The 18,170-nt window shown below is 42.0% G+C and overlaps 1 protein-coding gene across 1 annotated transcript in view; it reads left to right on the plus strand.

Annotated features, from left to right (window-relative positions):
- CRB1 (crumbs cell polarity complex component 1) overlaps positions 1 to 18,170 on the plus strand; it is a 128,199-nt gene that overhangs the window by 107,560 nt on the left and 2,469 nt on the right. Inside the window, 4 exon segments of the mRNA XM_054384203.1 lie at positions 30 to 51; positions 3,133 to 3,203; positions 3,205 to 3,233; positions 6,755 to 6,839. Of these exon segments, the coding sequence (XP_054240178.1) occupies positions 30 to 51; positions 3,133 to 3,203; positions 3,205 to 3,233; positions 6,755 to 6,839 (207 nt within the window).

Consider the following 18,170-nt stretch of genomic DNA (forward strand, 5'->3'; position numbering starts at 1 on the left):
CCTTTTTTGTATCTTTACTCTTGTGGCAGAATCTCTTTCAGCTTCTCTCCTATCTTATTCTACGAATGGATGATGATCCAGCCGTTGAGTGGGGCGAACAGGAAGACTATTAAGCGGTCTTTAAACTTTTGTACTTTCACGCAGCAGAAGATGCCTTGACCAAACAGCTTAGCAAAGCAATATAAACATCAGAGTTTTAAAACTTGTTTTATATTTCTTTGAACAATTTTCTATGGATCGCTTTGGACCCGGTTTCGTTCCTTCATTTAATTTTAGAACAAGTGCTAGCAGGTCTTAAATAGTGTTTCATTCCACCTCCACCAGAGTGTTTCACCTCATCCACACTGCCAGTGGGCAGCAGAAGGACTCACCAACAGGCAATGCATCTTAACAAGAATGACAGGATTTACTGAGGGTGGCATTCAAACCTCCCTGCAATGAGTGGCAGAGATTCACTGCCTTCAATAAGCCTAATTTAACCATTCCATCTTAGAGGTGGTCACTACCTTTGCATCACATACCACGTGCAATGCCGTTTCTTTGGCAGTGAGGTCTCAGGTTTGTGAAATCACGTTGGGTATTTCTGGACAACTAGATAATATGCAATATGCTGACACTCACACCCCTTGGAATTAGTGGCACTCCTGCATTAAGTACACAGAAATCTATAGCCCAAAATTTCTACAAAACCACCACCAAACCAGGCTGAAAATCCAGCCCCCCCATAACCTCCCTGCAAATTGCAGCCCCCACCAGGCCCCAAAATGACACAGCTTAAAATTCAGCTCATCCCAGGCTGCTAGCAGGTCACCCAAGGCAAAAAATCCTCCCCCATTACAAAACAGGAGACAAGGGATCCTGCGTCAGGAAGGGAACAGGGAGCGGAGAAAGGGGGGAAAGGGGAAAAGTAAAAAGGGGGAAGGAAGAGCTTGTGCTGCCCCCTTATAAAGGCTAGGTGCAGGCATGCTGGGAATGAAATAACAAACAATTTCCTGTCCACCTCCTGGATCTATGTAACTTCTGGAGGCCTGTACTCTGTGGTTTCTGAATGGCACCCATGTCAAACCGTGACAGTCATTTGGTTTTGGGTTTTTTTTCAGCTCCCATAGAAGTAAATTGACCTTTTATGCTCTTTACAGAATATACAGGACAAGATACGCTACAATAGGCAAAAAGTTGATCTTGGTATCAATATTAAAGAAAGCTAGAGAGCAATGGATGTAGCAATAGTATGTCTGACATACTGTAGCTATATGCATAATACCAAAAAGCCCAAAGAATAAATCTGCATAGAGATTCCAGAAGTCTTTCTCTTCAGTGCTAGAACCTTGCTGTAAGAGTGTACAAACAATATTAAATATGGGGGTTATATGGATTTACAGCATCATGCAAATTATTAATTTAGAACACATTAGCAGAGCACCATTTCACTTTCTTTTACTGGACACATATCTGTAATTGAATTCTTTCCTTCCTCTAATGCCTTGCCATCATGAAACATCTCCTGACTTCAGAAATGCTGCTTCTTTCCTCTTTGTAATTCTGTATTCTCAACTACATTGTACACATGTACATAACTTTCCTACCTACTTTATACATAAAATAAACCTTCTTCTGCCTTTGTCTCTTTATGTCTGCTCCTCATTTTCTACTAATGACTCTCTTCATTTGTTTTGTGTGTGCCATGTTTTTCAAACATTTTGCATTGTACAGGTACACCACACAAAAACTAAGGCTGTGTCTTCCCTCTGCATTCTGCAGGAGCACTGACAGTGCAGGGCCAGGCAGGTGCTCCCCAGCAAAGTAGCTCAGCCACTCCAGCTGCAATACTGCATCAAGAGCTGCTGGCTAGCTCTTGGTACCTTACAGAGCACAACGGAACAAAGAAACCTCTGGAGCAACAATACAGAGAGGAAGGGAGCTTATCCATGTGCATTAAAGTGACTTTTATCAATTGGTTCCTCCTTATGTACTCTCAGTATGTAGAAGACCATCAAGTGTTGTGAGGTCTCTACTGGCATTTTGATGGCTCATCTCTTTCCACTGAGCCCATAGGCTAGACCTATCCCACACACACCTTAGTATTTCTAGTTTTAAAGGGTAAAAAAAAAAAATTAAGGAAACCAAAGCCAGATTAATTAAAGCAACTTGCTGGATTATATATGCAGAAATTTAAAGGGAAACAGCTACAGAAGTAAAGATGAAAAACCACCTGGATGAATAATGACACTAAGCACAATTTTTTAAATTTGTTTTGATTGATATCAAATTGATAAGATTTTTTAGAATGTGAGGGGGTGAAAAGGCCCCCTCACATTTAAGATTAAAGTGTAACAGCAAGATCTTTATGCAGCTCCAGTCTGGTGATCTTATTGCAAATGTTTTGACATTTGATTTTTATTTGCAACACAAACTCTCAGCTGATTTTTTATGTATAACACAAACACCCTGGTGAGCTAAGATAAGGATCACTCCACTTTGGGTGTTGAGAAGAAACCCACCACCTCAATGTGCTCAGAATTAGAGGGGGGTACCAGACATGCAAGTGGGAGAAGAAAAATAAGTAAGGTCATGATTTTTGGAGGTATGGATTGTGATGCTGAATATTGATGTTATCTGTAATAAATCCCTCTGTGTTTTTATATTATGATTCAAACTGCCCTTCAGATGCCAGTGGCTGTCATTCAGAAATATGGGCAATTAGAAGTAACAGTGCTGGGGCTTGAGGTAGAATTAGATTTCAGAAAAGATGAGAAAGACAGCAGTGATGTAAGTACTGTAAGGGAGAGGGCAAAGGGATTGGCATCAGCTGTGGGGTGAATCAAAGAGGGTTCTTTAACGTGTTTGGCAAGCACATGGGAGGTATTTCACTGAGGAAGTGTACAAGGGGAATGGCAGATTTGCATTGCTGACCACAGCTCCTACTTCTGACCCTTAAAAATGGGCTCTGAGTAACCCTCCTCTGCAGGTGCTCTAATTCAATCTGGAGTCTGCTGGCAGCATCCTACCCCTGTCTCTAAACCACAAAAGGGCCATGTGTTTGTGAATTTGACAATATCCATAATGTTGCATGCTTAATTGATTTCTCTTACTCCCAGAATATGTAATTAAAAAAAAAAAACAAACCACAACTAGATCCAATACTCAGTTTACTGAGTGCACATGCCTACAGCATGTTGTTGAAACTAAAAATAGGAAAAAAATCTGCTTCCAACTGGCAGTGATGAAATCAGGTTTCATTCTTTCATTGCAAATATTTTTCCTGGCCTGATAGAGAGAAGTTCAGCTGAGAGGACGCTTGTATCTGTTAACTTTTAGCACTTGAATTTAGATGTTTATGTCCTGAGTTAACAAATCTCCACCCAAAATAAGGAAACTTTTCTCTGCAATAAAAAAATATTAAAAATTTCTGAGAACTACAAAGCCTGGTTATAAGAACCACAAAGCCTGGTTCTAAGAACAATAGCCTAAAAAAAATAAAAAAAAGGGAACAAAAGTACTCCAGCAAGCTTTCTTTGTATGTTACTTAGGTTACTATTACCTGAAACATATGTCCAGAGAGTAAAAAGAAAAAATCCAAAAGGCCAAAGACCACAAAGCAGAGTCTGATTGTTCATAGTACTTTGTGTCCCAGAAGGACTTTGTGTCCACAGCACAGGAGGTTCCACTTCAACATGAGGAGGAACTTCTTCACTGTGAGGGTCACAGAGCACTGGAACAGGCTGCCCAGGGAGCCTGTGGAGTCTCCTTCTCTGGAGCCTTTCCAGCACCATCTGGATGTGTTCCTGTGTGACCTGTGCTGGATTCTATGGCCCTGCTCTGTCAGGGAGGTTGGACTTGATGATCTCTAGAGGCCCCTTCCCACCACTAGGTTCCTCTGATCCTGTGTGGTCCCAAAAGTGCCCTGAGGTCCCACTGGACTCAAGAGCACACCCTCCTAGTGCTGTGCTTGTGCTAGCAAGAGGCAGGCACTTCCCTGCCCTGCCAGGCCCACAGATCAGTCTGTACTTGGAAATTGTTCTTAAGCATTATCATCAGCTGCACCCTTGGTACAGCACTCCCTCACAAAGCACACCATCTCCTTTTGTACAAGTGAACATACACGAATCTTGAAAAAGTGGGGGTGAATTTCATGCCCCTGAATTAAGATTCTGCTTAAGGTGGCTACTGCTATGTGCTCTGTTGTGCACCACTGCTGCTTTCATATCCTCTTCTAGCTGGTACTGCTCCATCCTCCTGGGTGAGAGGACAAGCATCATGCACTGGAGGTTACAATTCACGTTTAAGGTCATTAAAAATACACTGATAAGCATGTAAGATATGTTCAATATTGATTCTAAATTCAACCAAACTCTCTCAGGCTTCCATGGCACAGACACACAGAATTTTGCTCGCCTGCTCTACGGCACTTAGCTAATATATTCATTAACTGCAAGAGCTAGTAATATGAATGCAGCAAATGATACTTAATTACAATAATTAATGCCTAGTGATTCATGAATAATGCATCCCACAGCTATTTGCATATTCATACTTGCAAGGCTGTTAAGGAATAATTATCATTTGACTAAAAGATGTGGGCATCAGGAATGTAACAACTACACTGTTTCCCCCACCACCACCAGTCTCACTGTGGCTTTATTTGTTTGTCTCACTCTTGTGTTCCTCTGTCTTGCTGTTAGACACAGAAACATGAAGAACATTTTACTTTCAAAACCTACAGAGCACTACAATGGCAAATACAGTCATGCAGGTTAGTTCTCACCAGTTCTGCAGTTCTGAGCCAGTACTTCTCATCAGTTTACATCTTGAGTTGATATAAAACTATTTAGAAGAGTTTTAGGATATTATTTGAAAAGAAAAAAACCAACAATGTTTCACAGAATCACAGAATGTTAGGGGCTGGAAGGGATCCTGAAAGATCATCTAGTCCAATCCCCCCTGCCAGAGCAGGATCACGTACCACAGATTACACAGGAACACATCCAGGCGAGTTTCGAATATCTCCAGAGAGGGAGACTCCACAAACCCCCTGGGCAGCCTGTTCCAGTGCTCCATCACTCTCACAGTGAAAAAATCTTTCCTCATATTTACATGAAACTTCCTATGCCCTAACTTCCACACATTGCCCCTTGTCCTGTCCTGTTTCACCTCCTCTTTTCTGAAGAAAACTTCTCAAATATCAGGAGGTGGAGTGTAAGAGTAGCATTAGTATCCTTCTTCTTCAAGCTCAAAAAAAACCCCAACAAACCCAAAACAGAAACAAAAAATTCTAAGGAAGAAATTTACCTGTAAGGGGAAGTATTAGGTGAAAGAATTTTGTTGTCTTTGTCATCAGTATTGATTTGTCTTTATCCTGAATTTACACTCTGACTGCAGATGATATTTAGGACACTTCCATACTTCAGAGATTGTTAAGTTGTGAAACAAGGGTAGGGACACTGTCAAAACCTTCAATCTGAACAAATGATTCTGCCCTGGAAGGCTGAGCTCCAACACATAAATTTCAGCCTCCATGAAAGCAGATTACTTGCTAGCCCCTCTAAGCTTAGACAAGACTTTAGGAGCCATAGAAAGTCAAAAACACAACACAGAGATTTTAAAAAATATTTTTCATATTCAAATATAATTATTTTAAGGCAAAATAATATTATTTTCTTCTTAGTGTAAGCTTGAATGCTCAGTATTAGCAACATTAAGACAATGATAGTCAGCTGCCAGCCTCAGGAGTGTGCTAAAACGTAGAAGAAAGTGAAACTGAGAAGGACTACCAGCCTGATTTTCAGACAAGCACTCACCTAATGCTCCTCCACAGCACCAGCCAGGGAGCTGTGGGTGCCTTGGGTCACTGAAAAGCTTATCCCAGCTGTCAGCCTGCAGAGAGTGAACAGAGATGTACATGGAGGTCAGCTCCTCCACTCCTGAGAGGTTCCCCTCATGTGGTGTGGCATGACTCCAGGCAGCAAGATTGGCTCCAGCCACTAGGTAGCACCAGGCTGATGTCTTAGTGAGTGAGCACATCTGTGATTTTTGTCTTCTTCAGGGTTCTTGCAGCCTGTTAAGAAAGACAAACACAAACAGCTAAATATTTTCCAAATGAAACCATTTTTCTGAATTTCCCTGTCCTGTGTAGTAAACTCCACTGTGTTTGAGGTCCTTGCCTCACAATAACCTCATGAAATCAGAGCGATATCCAATCATTCGTTTACATACTCTGAAATCCTCCTGAAGCCAGCAGTACACGAGGACCAAAAGAGAGAGGACTGAACCCCTCTTCAAAACTGATGCCCTCAGCCTGCAGCAACCTTGGTCAGCATAGCCAGCCCAGGACAAGTTCCTGCTGGCTTTCTTTCCCAGGTGGGGAGCAAGCCATGGGTGAGGAGTGCTATCAACAACCAGAAGCCAACCCTCACCTATCGCCTTGCTTGATGTTCCTGGAACAGACTGGGGGAAGGAAATAAGCAATCTGGTCTATATAAGGTACATTCTGTAAGGCTGCTGCTGGAAGCGTGAAGGGTATGCCATGGTACTTCTGATTTATTCTCTGGAGGACCTTACTTTGAGAAAACCTAACTTGTCAGCTATTTGGAGACTAGAGGTGTACATCACAGGTAAACTCATTACAGCCTGACCATGTGCTATTGAAATAATATTATTGCATTTTACTGGTTTTTATTAGCCTAGCAGAGTCAGCATAACCGAGCCAGGGAAAAGCTGGAATGTATTTGTGCTCACATCATGTGCATGGCTGTAGATCACCCATCATGGCAGAATCCTTACTGTTGATGGTAGGAGCCAGAGAGAGCCTGGCTTTATTCCTGTGCCAGGTTGAATGTGGAGTAAGAAGAAACATCTTTAGATTTGCAAAATGAGTAGCTCGGTTCTGGAAGTCATTGGAAATGTCACAATGCCATTTCACAGTTGGGTTTGTATTTTTCCAGAGCAGAACAGCCCCTTTGCAAGATTCTATTAGCCTGCATTCAAAACACGGGATTTAACTAAAACTTCTAAAAGGATCTTGCAAGAATCCGTGTCAGGACATGAGGTACAAGAACATTAGGATGAAAAGGCAATAAGGTTATCAGACATGTCTTAGCTGGGAAAGACAAGAAAGCTCCTCATGAGGCCAGCATTACTGCATGCATCAGTGAAAAGCAGTTGAATATTTAATGTGCATGATGAATATATGCAGAAAAGGGGACCCAGATGACACATGACAGCATAACACTCTGCAGCAGAGGCAGCGGCGCAAGTGTGGTGCTCACAGAGCACACTGAACAAGCAGCCTAACACACTGTGTCTGTACACCATCCTTTATGTGGCAATGGCATTGTTTTCCTTTTTCTCACCTTCTGATGTTTTCCCTGGAGACTCACATTCACATCACATGGGCATTTACTTCAGTCACTGCTCACTTTAGAACACATTCATGCACTCCAGGGCTGCGTTGTTCAGAGCCTAAATGTTGCATCTCTTTTTCTCATATGGCTCACGAGACTTAATCTCTTCTCTATTTCATCCACTTTTTTCTATCTTGAAATCATACAGCAAGTTTTAGCACCAGAAATATGAAAATAATGCTCCACTTTTTTTCTTTTTTGCTTTATTTTTTTTTTTTATTTATGGGGTTTTTTTTGGTTGGTTGGTTTGTAGGGGGTGGGGGTTTGTTGTTTTTATCTCTGGGGGTTTGGAGTAAGTTTGTTTTGGGTTTGGTTTGTTATTGTTGTTTTTATTTATTTGTTTAAGAATAAGAACAAGTACATACATCTCCCTAGATAAAAAGGTCTAACTGTGATCTCATGGTAAAGAGTGACTCCAATCACAAAAGAATGCAAGAGCATTTTGGTAATTCTGGTATTTCTGGCTACTGCTAATGCCAGAAATTTTAGCAATGCCAAAATTTTACATGATTCCACTTCTTAAAAGAGAACTGGAAAGAGAATTATTTTTCTGCAAGTATTGGAAAGCCTTTTGTTATCAGTTTGGTATTTGTTTTCCACTGAAAAATGAAATGAAGCTGTGCTCAGCTGGCTCATTTTTTTCTTTTTTTTCCAAATCTGGATATTTATGTAGAAAATATCACAACACCAGTGACAGGGAAGAGCCACAAGGATGATCAGAGGGCTGGAGCACCTCACCTATGAAGACAGATTGAGAGAGTTGGGGTCGTTCAGTCTGGAGAAGAGAAATCTTCGAGGATTCCTTCTTGTGGCCTTCCAGTATCTGAAGGGGGCTACAAGAAAGCTGGGAGGGACTTTTTAGGGTGTCAGGGAGTGATAGGACTAGGGGAATGGAACAAAAATAGAAATGGGTAGATTCAGATTGCGTGTTAGGAAGAAGTTTTTCACCATGAGGATGCTGAGACACTGGTACAGGTTGCCCAGGGAGGTGTTGGAAGCCTCATCCCTGGAGGTTTTGAAGGCCAGGCTGGATGTGGCTGTGAGCAACCTGATCTAGTGTGAGGTGTCCCTGCCCATGGTAGGAGGGTTGGATCCAAATGATCCTTGAGGTCCCTTCCAACCCTAACAATTCTATGGTTCTATTACTCTAAACTGCTAATTTTTATCACACACACACCCCCAAAACCAAGCCAAACCAAACCCAAAAGGATAAGCTGCCCTGATATACGAAACCACTCAATCTGTTTGCACTAGCATCAGTTCAAGTGGTCAGCTTACGTGCGCTCTCACCCCAGATAAACAACTTATTTACCAGATAGGGAGGAGTCCTGTCCCCTTTCTTTTTCCCACGTTGCCCTGTCTTTCTGCAGGAAGGAGGGGAGAGAAAGGGACCTAGTCTAGACATCTTAAGGCCTGTCTGGGTTTGTATTGGGCCATGTCATGGCTCTACCACGACAATGATGTTTCTTGTCTCTAATCAACTTTCTACTAGGAAAAAAAGAAAAAGGAAAGGAAAAAAAAAAAAAGAAAAAGAAAGCTAGTAGAATAAAAGCAGACAACATTTTCATCAAGGAATTTAATTAGCTAAGTAACATGACAGTGTCAAGCATTGTGCTAAGGCAAGTAGTACGCAGCCAATAAAGGTCTACCTTGTACCATTAATATTTACAGTTGGAAGCACAAGATGGCTGCAATCGAAGTGCTGCACCCAACAAAGGCTAGCTGTTGACTTGATACCTTGCTGTCTGACAGTGTGAAACAGTCAGATAGCTACTTCACTTCATCACCACTTGACAGCGCAGTACTGATGCTAGGTAGCAACACATGGCTGTTTTGCAGGAGCTTAGCACCAAACAGGGAGAATCTCTGGGAACAATGTTGAGATTGTGGGCTTAGCCTGCTCACAGAGAAGTAAGGATGGAAATGGTCTGGCAATGATGAAATAAAACAGAAATCACAACTCTGTTTTTGCTCGATCATACAGCATTGACCTAGGGCAACAAAGCTGGTGAAGGGTCTGGAGCACAAGCCCTGTGGGGAGAGGCTGAGGGAGCTGGGGGTGTTTAGCCTGGAGAAGAGGAGGCTCAGGGGTGACCTTGTTGATCTCTGAAGGGAGGTTGTAGCCAGGTGCGGGTTGGTCTATTCTCCCAGGCAACCAGCAACAGAACAAGAGGACACAGTCTCAAGCTGTGCAGGAAGAAGTTTAAGCTTGATCTTAGAAAGAAGTTCTTCCCAGAAAGAGAGATTGGCCATTGGAATGGGCTGCCCAGGGAGGTGGTGGGGTCAGCGTCTCTGGAGGTGTTTAAGGAAAGCCTGGATGAGGCACTTAGTGCCATGGTCTGGTTGATTAGATAGGGTTGGGTGATTGGTTGGACTTGATGATCTTGGAGGTCTCTTCCAACCTGCTTGATTCTGTGATTCTATTACAAATGACTGGACAGAGCAATTTCTTATTCCCACAGAAAGTGGGAAGAGACAAGACTGACAGTTTCAGCACAGGCTGCATCAGTTCTTGTGGAGAACCAGAACTCAGGGGAGATAGATGACCTTGCTTCACATCTTCACAGTTAGGGACCAGAGCCCATAGAAGGTGGCTGCATGTGTATGTGGTGCTAGACTTCGCTGGGTGCTTAGTGCTCTTCTCTAAGGTCTGGCCAGACAAATAAAAGAACATCTACCACCTGCATCTCTAATTAAGGAAGAGATATTTAACTTCATCTGTTGTGTGCTGTAAGGCAGAGTTTTGAGCAATCAGTTCTGTGCCCACAATTCAGATTTTGCAACTCCATTACAGTTAATTGAAACTGATAAGCCAGAGCACAGGTGAACCACACCTGGGGAAAACAATGTGCATGGCAACATACTAGTGAGAAAAAACAATGTGCAGTTATTCACTTAGATGGGCTTTGTGCTCCTAATCTGAAAATACCTCAGCAAAATTTCTCTTCTTTGTTGTTTTTTTTTCCCCTAATTCAGAGAAATAAAAAAAGAAAAGAAAAAGAAAGAATCTAGAATGAGAGAAGAAATACTCACAGAATTTGGAAAACCAGAAGTTTGCACTAGAAATGGTTTGGTTTCACCCTTGACACCCTCACCAAGGATGATCCTTGAGGTTCCTTCCAACCCTGACAATTCTATGATTCTAAATAATTCTACATGATACCCAAAAGCACTTCCCAAACTGGAAAGGGATGTTACACCCCACAGACTGACACCTTGACTAAAACATTTGTCTAGTCCATGGTTTAGCAGCCATGGGAAGAGCTCCTCCTCGGCATGGTTTGCCTGGATTTGCACCAGCTATATGTTTTTTTCCCTCTTATCCTTTCAGATTGCAGCAGATGGTGAAGTTCCTACACCAGAGGCTGTCGACAGAATTTTAAAAGGCATTTCATAACAACACATTGGAGCTGCACATTTAATCTGTGCTGCACCACCAAAAGGATCTTAAAAAGAGCTGGAAGGCACTCACAAAATTAGCACTGGCAGTTGCTGCAGAAACACTATCAAGGAGTCTTCTCAAAGCCCATGGCTTAATGAGAGTTTACCTCCCAAGCTGCCAGCCAAATCACTTCTCTGTGTATAACCAACACTCTGCTGTCTGGGAGAAAAGACATTTAATAATCCTCTGTTCTGTGAGATACTGATCCAGCTAAATAGCTGATGGAGATTTTAAGGAGCTGCTTATGTACTTTCTGGCTTTTGCTGGGTCCCTGCCTGGGCTCATGTAAAGTGCAGTTGCCAAACCCAGAAATATTACAGAATCACAGAATTAACCAGGTTGGGAAAGATCTTCAAGATCATCAAGTCCAACCTATCACCCAGCACCACCTAATCAACTAAGTTCCTCATCCAGTCTTATTTTAAACACCTCCAGGGACGGTGACTCCACCACCTCCCTGGGCAGCACATCCCAATGGCCAATCTCTCTTTCTGGGAAGAATTTCTTCCTAACATCCAGCCTAAACCTCCCCTGGCACAGCTTGAGACTGCGTCCTCTCCTTCTGTCACTGAGGGAGGCTACCCCAGACTTATTAAACACAATGGTTTTCAGGGCTGGACCGCTCCATCAAGCAGTTAACATAAATCAGACATTAACATTACAAGTAATTAAAGAAGTTACACTTTTAGTGCACATAGCCTGTTCCATAAAAATTAATTCCTAAAAGTGAGCTCCCAAGTTTGAAAAGCCACTGAGCCAAAAGGTTAATATTTAAACAGAAGGCCACCTGAGCCAAACACTGCTGCAATGGCATTGAGGAGACAGCAACTTCTTTTGACTTAAACATGGCACATAATTTCAAGTCACCCAGGAATGGCCCTGCAGCCTAATGTGGGGAGGAGGAGGTCTCTGTGTCCCAATCTGACTGGAAGATCAAGACTCCTGTGAAAAACACCTTTGTTTAACCAAGGTATGCTTTACCATATAGAGAAATCCATCCCCAGCCTCCCATTTCTTGCTCCACTCTAATTAGAACAAACTTCCTTGTTAGCTTCTGGAGTGCCACAGCAGCATGACTTCACATGTCAGGAGGGAGGCTGTCAGAATTTCTTAATGAGGCACTTTCCTTGCAAGCCTAGCTAAATCCTAGACTTCAATCATCTCCATCTTCATTCTCTCACAGGACACCAGAGATGTAATTCTTCCTTGATAGCAAAGATTACATTTCTCTGAGCTACAACTGGTCAAGCCAGATGATCGATTTATCATTATAGTTGTCAACACTAATTCTCTCTACATTTGTGCTTTGATTTCCAGAAGAACTGTCAGACAACTAAAAGCTGACATTTTCCAGGAAGGAATTCATTCAAGCTGTCACATTTCAAATAAGACAAAGTATTAAGACTGCACTTTATAAAAATAAAAAATAAAAAGAAAGTATACTAGATAGTGTGACAGAGAATGTAATTCCTTGAGAGGCATTTTAAGAAGATATTCAGAGAATAATATCTACCAGAAAATACATAAATTAATGGAAAAAAAAGTAGTTACACACATCAGAAGTAGCCACTTAAGTTTTGTCTTCAGCAATACCCATAGAGGTACATACAAGACTCAGGGTTTCATTCAGGCTCTCTAGCAATAAGAGAGGAAAGGATAAAAAGTCAAATTATCTACAGCTCTCTATGTATTACAGATAGATTTTCAGAGGGCTACAGACACAGGTGAGGGGTGACAGCATAGCCTCCTCCCACTGAATACGGTGCCAGAGGGAGAAGATCACAACATGTTGTGCTTACCTTGGGGACTTACCCAGCGTACAGAAGGCAAAGCTACTTGTGACCAGCACAGAACTGAAATGTGGCACAGAATCACAGAATCAGCCAGGTTGGGAGAGACCTCCAAGATCATCCAGTCCAACCAATCACCCAACCCTATTTGATCAACCAGACCATGGCACTAAGTGCCTCATCCAGGCTTTTCTTAAGCACCTCTGGGGACTATGACCCCACCACCTCCTTGGGCAGCACATTCCAATGGGCAAGCTCTCTGTCTGGGAAGAACTTCTTTCTAAGATCAAGCCTAAACTTCCCCCTGCACAGCGTGAGACTGTGTCCTCTTGTTCTGTTGCTGGTTGCCTGGGAGAGGAGACCAACCCACACCTGGCTGCAACCTCCCTTCAGGTAGTTGTAGAGAGCAATAAGGTCTCCCCTGAGCCTCCTCCTCTCCAGGCTAAACACCCCCAGACTGGCAACTACAGGCCCATCTGGACTGGAGCTATGGACTAGCTGATTACAGGAGGAAGCAGTGACATCTTTCTGTCACAGAGATCTCCATCAGCTATTCAAGACTCTAAGTCTGAATCTGGTCCTCCTACAAACTGGTTGGGTTCTTATTCATTAATAAAGGAAAACTAGAGAGAAACCCTGCAGCACACCTTCTAGATATGGGGGGTTTTGCCCCTTTTTTTTTTTTCTCCCTCTTGCTTTCTGTTTCTCCATTTCAGAGAATTCAACCTCTTTTCTTACCAGATAATCCTGAAGCTTTTTAGGCACCAAGTAGAGAATCCAAGAGACACCATGCCTCTCAGGAACAACTTCCTTCACACACAGAAACAAGACAACTGCTTATGCAATGTGACTGACACAGCAAATGCACTTGTGAGGCCCACAAGAGAAACTGAAGAGTTGTAAGAGGTGCAGAAGGAAAAGCAGGAAAAGTAGTTGGTGGCCTCGTTAGTGATACACAATGTACTGCAGACACCAAGTGCTGCCTCCTTTGTTCAGCCAGATACCAAAGGAGAAAGGAATAAAATATGCAGGTATCTGAATTATGACTGTGCATAGACACACTCAACATAGATGAGTGCCCAGGTGGACAACAGCATGAAGTAGGAAACCAGGACAAAGCAGAAAGAAGTACTACATTTTACTGCTTTCTGTTCAAGATTTGTGAAAAAAATTAAAGGCGTAGCCTAAAACTACCACAGAAGACAAAGCAGTTGAAGGAAATATATAATGCTTACAGACCCTTAAAAACAGTTTGCCATTGCCACTGTGCAGTGTTTGGCTCCGGTGGACAAGAATCTGGTTTCATTAAATGAGTCCAAAATGGATTATTGACTCAACCTAGCAGCTCAACATCTAGGTCAGCACAGCTCATGGGACCTGGTGGCTGGTGTTTATCTCAAGCAGAGAGGGAGGAAAACAAAAACAATATCATGGGAAAGGAAGACTTAATGTGCTGTCAATCTATAGATTTATGGCCGGTTTACTGCTGTTGAAAATAAACTGTAGTGCCACAAGATGGGGTTATCAGTGTATCTCATTAGAACAGATTTGTGTATGACTCATTGGATTTCTTTTTAGACCACTGGGATTCTTATTTAAATTCAGCCTTTACCAGGGGGAAAAAAAAAATCCAATAAGGTGGTTGGAAATCCTCAGTGAAACAAACTCAGTGCATTTGTAGGCTTTTTAATCAAATTAATGGATTTCTTTGGCTGCTCAAAATTATCCCTATATGCTCCCAAACCTTTCAAAGTAATTCTGACATGGATTAGGACCACTCAAGCCAATCACCCCTCATTACTACAGCAAATGGTTTTGATTTGGGGGCAGTAAATCTGGAGGGCATGGATCAAAATTTCTTACCATCAATGAAGTGATAACCTTGTGAGTTGTGTCAGGACCCAGGATCCAGAGACTTTGCTGGCAAAAGCTGCAGTGCACACAGGCAGCTGCAGACTCCCCAGAAAGCTCAGCATGTGTCAGAGAAGGGAATTCCCTGGGGTGTGGCAGTCTCTCTCTTTTAAAGCTTCTTTTGTTGTCTCTCTCTTGTGAAACATCCAGAATCAGGCTGAGGGAGTGCTGAAATGAAGTTGAATTAATTCTTAATGCCCAGCAACAGAGGCATGCTTCTGCTTTCAGAGCACATAGTGCCTTTCACATCCCAAAGACACATACCCTTGTTCCAAGCCACAATTTCTCAAGCAAAGCTCATGCCCTGGGTAGCAGTGTCCTGAGGGAGCTCATGGCTTCTCTCACACCTACAGCAATTTCTCCACTGGCACTGCAGCTTGCTCTTCTCTCTCCCCCCAGACTGGCTCAGCCAGTTTCAAAAAGAAAAGCAAATAAAAAGCAAACTTGAGCCCTACAATGACCTTTCACTCTATCCAATGACTTACTGTATCTAATATAAACATTAAAAACCATTTTTTAAAACCCTAAAAAATTAATCAGCTTAGAAATGAAACCACCAGCGAAAAGCTAAAAGACTCTGTTAAAAAAATAAACACACAACAACCAAACCCCAAACAAAACACACAACAAATGTTTTGTTTCTGCATTTCTGCCTCTCCTTGCAGATGAAGCTGATTCAAGAATATTTTTTTTTCCTTTTTCTTCTGATTTTGCCAAAATAAATTTGGCTTGCTCCAGCTGACATGCGAAGACATAGAAATAGACCATGCTACACAGAATATCTTTGTGAGAAGTAAAATGGCCTTCTAACATTAGCAGACTTCATTTTGCTGGTATTAGCATGGCCATGACATCATCTTGACATCAGCATTCATTACAGTACAGCTTTTACTGACACCTATTCTATATGGGAGCAGGGGAACTCTCACAACTCTTCTGTCACTGACTACCTTTTAAAGAGCCTCACAGGATGGTTCAGGTTGCAAGAGCCTTCAGGAGGTCTCCTGGTCCAACCTCTTGCTCAAAGTGTGATGAGAATCTCTAAGGTATAGTTCAGTTAGTTACCCTACATATAGCCTATTACCTTCTATATTACCTTACATACAGCTTATTACCCTCTGTATTACCTTACATAAACTCTACATACAGCCTATTACCCTCTATATTACCTTACATACAGCCTATTACTCTCTATATTACCTTGCATATACTCTACATATAGCCTGTTACCCTCTATATTACCTTACACACAGCCTGTTACCCTCTATATTACCTTACATACAGCCTATTACCCTCTATATTACCTTGCATATACTCTACATATAGCCTGTTACCCTCTATATCACCTTACATACAGCCTATTACCCTCTATATTACCTTACATATACCCTACATATAGCCTATTACCCTATATATTACCTACATATAGCCTCCTTCAGTTACCCTGCATATATTATTTATCCATAAGTTGTGCTGAAGTTGTATTCAAAAACAGCTATGCTCACACCAGGTGATATTTATTAGCAAGAATTATTTCTGCAAGGCTATCACAGTGCATGGGTGTCTCAAAGGCTTCTCTGACAATAGAGGCATTCAAGAACAACAAGAAAAAAATCAGTAACTTGTTTCTCTTCATAAATTTCCAGAACTCTCATACAGATACTTCTTTTATGCTGAGACAAAATGAAGTTTACCTCACTTTGTCCTCCAGAGAGCTTTCCCTTTCTGCTTTTGAAGCTGCAAGCCACACAACCTCTCTTGCATGGGACTCTGCCACAGCTTTGTGATAAACACACCCCCCAAAAATTATATATTCATAGACAGTGGCCATCTCCCAAGCAGCCAATGCAATAGCCAGATCTTAACAGTCTAACATAGGAAGTGAGCAGCAGCCTGTGTGATGTGAAGCTGCAAAGTGATGGTTTAGCCTGGTAGTCTAATCAAGGAGACATCAGCTGTGCATTGCTCACAACCCAGCACCGTAGGATGCCCACAGACTGGCAGCCACGGGTGATCAGCTTTGTGCCTGTGAACGCCAAGATAAGCAGCTGCATGCATGAGCAGTCCCACTGTGGGCAGAGAGGCTCTGCTCTTTGAAATATTGGAGAGGTTCCTAGCCTACATCCATCTACGGATGTCAGGTAGTGACAGGGCTAGGGGGAATGGAGCAAATCTAGAAGTGGGTAGATTCAGATTGGATGTCAGGAAGAAGTTCTTCCCCATGAGGGTGGTGAGAAACTGGAACAGGTTGCCCAGGGAGGTAGTGGAAGCCTCATTCCTGGAGGTTTTGAAGGCCAGGCTGGATGTGGCTCTGAGCAACCTGCTGTAGTGTGAGGTGTCCCTGCCGAAGGCAGAGGGGTTGGAACTACATGATCCTTGAGGTCCCTTCCAACCCTAACAATTCTATGATACTATGGTGGAAGCAACAGGGAAGGACTTACTAGAGAAGCCTGAAGCAGTGACATGGGACCTTTACCTTCAAACTGCTTTTTAAAAACCCACTCCCTACCACTATGCAACATGCACAGGAGGATCAGTGACAGACAACCTCTTTCTGCTGCATTAGCTGTACTCTTTCTAAAAACACTGCTCAGTCCTTTTTCTTTTCAGGATCATCAGGTACAATTTTTCCAGTTCATCATCATCACCAAACAGTGCAATAAAAGCAGATTCTGAGATGATGGGGACAGAACTTCTCAGTTTTTTCTTTTCCAGATCAGCCAGCTGATTTTTCTAAATTAATTTAACTGTTCAGCCCTTTAATTACTACAGAAGCAGTTGATTTTGATGAGACCAGACTTCAGAGCCTTCTGGCAACTCTTGCTATCAGTTCAGTGCTACTGCTAAGGGGGATACCTATGTTGTAAACCTAGGCAGTGATTTGTGGGCTGATAAAACAGGGGACAGCCCTTGAACAAAGGAGATTTTTTTTTTTGGTCAGTAGAATCAACTCCAAAAACTAACATAAAGGCTATTTTATTTTTTTCAGATTTGGAAAACACAGAAATAAAGTTAGCTTCTGATCATGATAAAAATCCTGTCTCTAGATTTTAATCCTAGGGGGTAACTCTTTTTACATACTGACTCAAGGGGAAGTGGTTTGTTTAACACAGAAACAGGCAACTTTTAGTAGTTTTTTTGGTTTTTTTTGTTTTTTTTTTTCAGGTTCAAGTCACTGGTTGCCTAAACCAAATCCAAGGAAACAGTATTAGTTACTAAACAGAAAAAGGATTTGGAAGTAAATGTGTAGTGGAATGCTAAGGGAAGGTTTCTGTAGTATCTATTGCAGAATGAAAATAATAATAAATAAATAAAAGCCCTATTATGATGATGATTTTAACTTAAGAATGAAGTTTAGATACGTGGCTGCTGTTTAAAAAGTTACCAGGTTCTTTTTTTCCCTCAATTTCATTGCATAATTTTTTTTTAAAGAAATAAAACTAATTTGAAAGCTCTAATAAAGAAAAATGTCTCCATAGATACAGACATACTTAAAACAGAATGGAAAGAGCATGGACTGGAAAACAGGATAAAAAAAAAAAATCAGAAATGTTGTGTACCAGAGACCAGGCAATCCCAGCCGTTTACCTGTGCCAGGGAATTTCTTTCCAAAACGTCCTGTTCAAC

This window comes from Indicator indicator, chromosome 10, assembly GCF_027791375.1.
Source record: "Indicator indicator isolate 239-I01 chromosome 10, UM_Iind_1.1, whole genome shotgun sequence".
In the NCBI taxonomy this organism is placed as follows: domain Eukaryota; kingdom Metazoa; phylum Chordata; class Aves; order Piciformes; family Indicatoridae; genus Indicator; species Indicator indicator.